General features: G+C 38.7%; 1 protein-coding gene across 1 annotated transcript in view; it reads right to left on the minus strand.

Moving 5' to 3' along the window:
• Nucleotides 1-7,500, minus strand: part of kif13a (kinesin family member 13A) — a 121,763-nt gene that overhangs the window by 75,365 nt on the left and 38,898 nt on the right. Inside the window, 1 exon segment of the mRNA XM_056476084.1 lies at nt 3,779-3,839. Within this exon segment, the coding sequence (XP_056332059.1) occupies nt 3,779-3,839 (61 nt within the window).

Genomic DNA, 7,500 nt, shown 5'->3' on the forward strand with positions numbered 1-7,500 from the left:
GAACATAATTAACTAATAATGGGTTAACAAGGAGGGTGGGACTGGACGATAGACGGGAGAGCACCTGACACAAAGAGACAACACAAGCCATGTGCTCACATAAAACAAGACTAGAACAGGCAGCCAATGAGAGAACTCATTAACCGTGTGTTCATATGACAAGACAACAACACTGAAGCACACAACAAAAGCACACGACCAATGTAAACACAGAGCCACGTGCTTTGACAACAGACACAAGACACGAGCACATGATAAGTGAAAACACCTTACCGTGCGCTCACACAAATGCAACGCGCATGTCTCATCTCAGCGCCAACCGAAACCAAAACCAACTAGACGGAGACGCTGAGAATGAAACAGCGCGATGCTGACGAAACACAAACACGAGTACAAGAGCACCAATGATGACACGCGCCCAGAGACACACACAATGACAAAACAAGTGCTCGACCCAAGAAAACTCGAGCCGAGCACAACAGGACAGCACAAGACAGAGCTAGTGTCCGGACTCTGCCACCAAAACAAGAATAAACAAGACCAGAGTGGCAGAATCCTGACAAAAGCCCTTTTTAAATGTTGTTTACTGAAATGCAGCATTACTTTAAAACTGTTTCTAACTCTTTTACAAAAAAGACTTTAAAAACAACTGTAATTTGTCAATTATCTCATCTTTTTCTTCTGTAATCTATACCGCTCCTATTTGTTTTGTTTTTTGGTGTTGTGTTTCTTTTTACAAAACGTTTTGGTAACACTTTATAATAACTACACACTATAAATCATTTATTAAGCATTAGCAAAGAGTGAATTCATTATCTGTTAAGCATTAACTCTACATTAATAAACGTTAGTAAGCAGTTTATAACTGCAGCTACAAATGCTCTATTCTTGACTTATAAGCACCTATATAATGTGCTTAATACTTTCATACTTTCTTAATGTTTTATTTTTCATTACTAAATTAAGTATTGCATTATTTACAAACCAGTTGTATTTAAGAGTAGTTGAGGGTTTTTAGGATCATTCAGAATGAGTTAGTAAATGATTAATAAACTATTGAAATTAACGTTTATATGTCTTATTATTCAGGCATATATTAAGGGTTACTATGTATGTTAATAAATGCTTTATTAACTCAACTTCATCTAGTTTTGTGACCTATTTCGACTATTTATGTCCTGTTTCGAGCTTCGACACATTTACTTCGACTGTTTCAGTGTTTCATGAAGCCTCACTTTGCACACTGCTACTTTAATTACCCGGATGATGCACTCATTCAATCGGCAAAATGAAGTGATGATGGACGCTTCACGCACTCAACGGCCGCTGCTTTGCTCACGTAGCGGAAGGGGCGGAGCTATCCGGCGCACATGTTAGATAACTTTATTTATTTTGGATAGTGAAAGCAAAATTCCAACCCAGGCTCATTCTGAAAACGTAGTCCCGTGGACGTTTCTGGAGACCGCAAAATACGTAGCCGGGGGTACGTATGGCTGCATTTCATTTTTTAAGCGAACGCTGCGGGGCGGTGTCACGCATTTCCTTTCGCCGCTTGCCTCCATGTGGAGGGCTTTCCCACTGCAACCAGTTTGTCCGGTTAGCTCTTTGTGTACGTCGGCAGACTCGAGGGGCTGACCACAACAACGACGACCGGGTTCAAGTCCGAGGAAGAGCAGTTCCAGAAATCAGGTAAGAAACGAAAAAAAAATAAAGCGAACAAGTTCATCACAGGGTGAGAATGTGGTAAAAATCCGAAAATGTGGTAAAAATCAGACGAGGGCTTTTCTTTTTCTGGACGGCTTTTGTGAATCGTCGTTGGTTGGGTTTAGGGAAGGAGGAGGTCAGCTGATTGGCCAGACGCACGGTCAATCAGTCAATCATTCTGTCAACTAGGCAGACAGGCGGAATGTCGTTCGACAGCAGCCTCTGGCAAGTTTACGCGGGCGCCCGTGAGAGACGTTCGGGACGCAGAAAAAGCACGCACAGCGGCCTCTCGAGGATTCGTGAAAACATAAACTGCAAAAATACGTGCCTCCCGGGACGTATTTCACGGTCTCCAGAAACAACCACGGGACTACGTTCTCAGAATGAGCCTGGGTTGCAAAATTCTCCTACGAGATTGATTACAGCGCCTCCCGATGGTGAATGCAGTTCTACTCATGGCAGGTATATTTTGATAGTTTGGTCATTTATATCACTGATTTGGCGACAGTCAAACATCATCAGGGAAACGTTATGGAATTTCCGCTTAGTAAAAAAACATTAGTGCTCCATATGGGACGACACTACATACATATACTGTGCTGTTGAGTGTGTAAGTGCATAAGTACATAGTGCATAGTGTGCCATTTGAGACGCAGCTAAAGAGAAATACGCAGTTACTATGAATGGTGTTACTTATTACCAGGACTCGACATCTTTTCTGTTCACCAGCCACTGTGGCTAGTAGATTTCCAATCACTAGCCACTCGTCATTTTCACTAGCCACAATTTTGTTGTTGGGAAAACATATTTTATATGCATAAATTTGACTTTGGCATGCTAAAATTAAATAAATGATGTGCTGTGTCCACAAGCCTCCTTCATTTAACTTTATTTTGTGTGTTGTGAGCTTGCTCAATGAGCATGAGCCAATGTGTTGTGCTTTCATAGTGTTGCATTGCAATTGTTTCACATCACTTTTCAGCGCTCAACAACTTTTTCCTCTCTCTGGCCACACCAAACTAATTATTTCCTCACCACAAATTGTAAATAATGGGTCAAAACAGGCAAGAAATTGCTTTATACATACACTTTATTCAATAATATATACATAATATATTTGTTCTGTTGTGTGTTGATGATGTGTGTTATGTTGATGGTGTCTCTGTGTGTGTGTTCTGCTATGTGTGTGTTGAATGTTGATGCTGTGTGTGTGTGTGTCCGCAAAAAGACAAAAAAAGAATAAATGCAACCAAAACAGAACTGAAATGAAAGGTTAATTTCTGTGACAAACTGCTCAATGATGTAAAGCGAAGCGCTTGTGAATTAAGTGGAGGAAATCAATAAATTAACACACACACACACACACACACACACACACACACACACACACACACGCAGTTAAAGGGGTTTTATTAGCAGTGAAGCCGCATGTGAAAAAGCAGATGTAAAATGTGGGATTTCCCCGATGAATGAGCTTTACTTGTGTGTGTGTGTGCGTGTGTGTGTGTGTGTCCAGGTCTGTTTAAAGCCCATAACTGCACATGATCCTTTATGAGGTGTGTGTTATTCACAAAACACACTCCTATCCATCAGACTGTCAGAATAACACACAATATATCCATCTGTGTGTGTGTGTGTGTGTGAGAGAGACTCATGATTAGGCCCACACGGAATCTGCGTGCGCAGAATTCTGCAGATTTTTAGCCCATCATTAAATCTGTTTATTTACTTGAGTAAATGTGTGTAAGTCTATATTTATTCAGTTTTTAAATTAATTACAGTAATAGTATTGACTAATATGAAAATGTTCATCTGATTTATTCACAATACAGTTTGTACAGTCATATTTTCAGTCTTTAAGTAGAGATATTATATGAGAGACTTGCTTTGTTTACCAAATAAAGTGAATCTAATTGGATTTGCATTTTAAACATTAAATAAAAGTTAAAAAGAGATTATTTTTATGTCACATATTAAGGTTTAAGTTATGATACTCCCAAAACTCTCAGCAGAAATAGCAAAAAACGTCCGCAGATTCCGTCTGGCCCTACACAGGATCCTCTAAGAAACTCACCAGCATATTTTGGGATGTTGGACTCGTCCATGGACCAGAAACAGTGGTCAAAGGCAAACACCTGCACACACACACATAGAAACAGGTCAGCACATGCTCAACACACACACACACACACGCACACACGCACACACACACACACACACACACACACACACACACACACACACAGCCGGACAAAAGAAGACTTCATCCGCTTTATACCACACACACACACATACAGAACATGACGCTGCTTGTCTCACACACTCTGTCTGAATGTGAATGAGTAACAGCAGCTGCTCTCACAGCCTCATCAGAGCTATCAGAGCACACACACACACACACGCACACACACACACACACACACACACACACACACACACACACATATATATATCAGTTCAACGACAGATTGTCTTTCAGTGGTCAGAGTTTCCTTCAGTTTATTCATGGCATTTAATGTCACTGTCTCTCATTAAAGTTGTTCATCTCACAGTCTTATATCTCTGGCCTCAATATTTCTCAAAATACTTTGATTTGAACTGCAACAAACAGCACAATAACATATACTGCGCTTTTTGTTGGAGTTCAGCGTTTATTAATTTATTCATTTTCTTTTATTAATTTATTCATTTTCATTTTCTTTTCAGCTTAGTCCCTTTAATAATCCAGGGTCGCCACAGCGGAATGAACAGCCAACTTATCCAGCACATGTTTTATGCAGCGGATGCCCTTCCAGCCCCAACCAATCTCTGGGAAACATCCACACACACTCATACTCATACACACACACACACTGAGGACACATATATTTAGCTAACAAGTGAAAATTGGCTGTTTTTGCGTTATTTCGAGCAAATTGGTTCTTCCAGTTTGAAAATAAATTTTGAAGCAACATCACGGCCTTGAGATCCTTGTGTAAATCCAGTATGGAGACTGGATGTCTGTACCAGCGGGTACAACGTGACGTCATTGAGTTTTCATCATTAATTCAAGAGATAGACTTGGTTCGAACCAATCAGCGCGCTCTATTGTGTATGAGGCGCAACTTCATTAATATGCATGATATAGCTTTGACACTGTTTTTACCTTTAACGGTGTTCAGAGGGACGCCACGTTGTGTTGCCAACCGTAATTAAAACAAGTAGAAGAAGAAGAAGAGGAATTGTTCGGAGACATGGGCCGTCAGTGTTGCGTTTATAAATGTGCCGCAACCAAGGTTTTGTTTCCATTTCCCTTACATTGACCTTACATTCAGGGCCGGTGTGTCCATAGAGGCAACCTCTATGGACAGAATAGAGAGTGGCAGAATAGAGAGGGCGGCGTCCGCGACACCTCTCTCACCACCCGCGTCCTTGGTTATACCTCGGTGCGGCTGGCTCCCATTAAAAATGAATGACTTCCGGCTACTTTGACACTCTTGCTGCTTTTGAGTTTTGAATCTGCTGCTATTCTGACACACAGGCATTTGTAGCTCTGCCCTCTGAGCACAATCTCATTAGCATTTAAAGCGACAGACACCAAAACACCACCATTAGGATCAAAGCCTAAAAGGGTCAGTTTCAGAGAGCTGGAGAACATTATCTGTGAGCTATTTTGAGCTGTAAATTCACACACTAGAGACTTATCTTACAGCTTGTCAAAGGGGGTATAAAAGCTCCCCTTAGGAAAATGATATTTGTTTTCTTGTCTATTTTAATAAAGTTTATACTTCGTTATTTAGAAAAAAACAAACTTAAACTTGAAGCTATTAGGCTGGAAAAAGAGCGTCTGGAGCTGTAAAAGAGGCTCCTGTGAGACATTCCTGCGCTCTTCGTCTACAGCAACCGTCTTTGTGAAGACACTGTTAATTAGATACATAAATCTGCAGACGGAGGAATAAATTCCTGCTTTGGAGATCTGCGTTTCCGTAGCGACGGGCGGATCCTAGAGGATTTGCAGAGTTTCAACACTGGAGAATTGTTTGGTGAAGCATCTATGTGTCCTTAAAACAAGACACATTTCACTGAGAATTAATGTGGCGTATCATATTTAATCAGGTAATAATTACAACAAGGATCTATTAGTAAAGGGTGACACAGTGGCTCAGTGGTTAACACTGTCGTCTCACAGCAAGAAGGTTGCTGGTTCGAATCCCAGCTGCTTCAGTTGACCTTGGTGTGGGTTTCCTCCGGGTGCTCTGGTATCCCCCAGTCAAAACACATGCGCTATAGGAGAATTGATGAACTAAATTGGCCGTAGTGTATGAGTGTGTGTGAATGAGTGTGTATGGGTGTTTTCCAGTACTGGGTTGCAGCCGGAAGGGCATCCGCTGTGTAAAACATGGGCTGGATTAGTTGGCGGTTCAAGGAAAATGAATGAATGAATGATCCATTAGTTAACTTTAACCATGAAATCAATATTTACAATTAATTTGTGTTAATCTATCGCCATTTAATGTCTTATATCTCTGGCCTCTATATATCTCTAACAAAAAGCACAATATAGGTTATGTTAGAGTTCAAATCAAAGTATTTTTGATCATAGTTATTTGATTATAACACTGATTATCATCAATATTGATTATTAATTATTGTTGATTACATTGTATTATATTCATATTTTAATCATAGCTATTATTTTCGCTAAATCTTTACACTAAGTTTATATTAGTGCATTTACTAACATGAGCAAATAATGAACTACACATTTACTACAGTATTTATTCATGTTGGTTAATGATAATAGAGTTGTTCATTTTTAGTTCATGTTAAGTCACGCTGCATTAACCAGCCTGAATATGGAGTTTAATAAAGCATCAGTACATGATGAATTATGAGTAATAAATGTTGTTCATTTATTGTTTGTTTTGGTCATCTTTAATCAAAATCTGTCCATCTGTTTGTGCTCTGGAATTGCAGTCCGTCTCTGATTGGGTGGAGATATGCTTAGCCACGCCCCTTCCAACTGTTAGTTTGCTGTGAGCGTAAAATGAGAGGAGGAGTTCAAAAATGAAGCCCCGGCCCCTACTCAATATTCAATTCTGATCGGAAATACAGCAACATACTGTAATCAAAGTTAGCAGCAACTTCTGTTATGTCATTTAAGATGCATTAAATACTATAAATACTATCTGTATTTGTTACAAATACATTTATATTTGCATGAAAAGAAGTCTTACTTAATCATTCATTCATTCATTCTTTCATTCATTCATTTTCTTTTCGGCTTAGTCCCTTTATTAATCTGGGGGTCGCCACAATGGAATGAACCGCCAACTTATCCAGCACGTTTTACGCAGCGGATGCCCTTCCAGCTGCAACCCATCACTGAGAAACATCCATACAACCTTATTAGCTCATAATTATTATTTTAAAAACTGAAGTGTTTTCATATTTTAATGAAAAACTAAAACTTAAACCAATTAAAAATCTTAATTATAATAAAATAAACATGGACTGAAGTAAAAAATTCTAATATATTACACAATTAGGCTCATTTATTTCAGTAAGTGACATTGAAATATTTGTGATTTTCAGTATTTTTGTACACTTGTATAATCCATTTTCTATTTTTATGGAACAAAAAAAAACTAACATTAAGAAAATGCACACAAAATACTACAAGTAGAATAATTATATATATATATATATATATATATATATATATATATATATATATATTTAAATTAACTGGGTTAACAATGTATTAAATAAATGAATAAAATATTATAAATTAAAACAATGAAATGTGGTGTCAAG

The sequence above is a fragment of the Danio aesculapii genome, chromosome 16 (genome assembly GCF_903798145.1).
Source record: "Danio aesculapii chromosome 16, fDanAes4.1, whole genome shotgun sequence".
Lineage (NCBI taxonomy): Eukaryota > Metazoa > Chordata > Actinopteri > Cypriniformes > Danionidae > Danio > Danio aesculapii.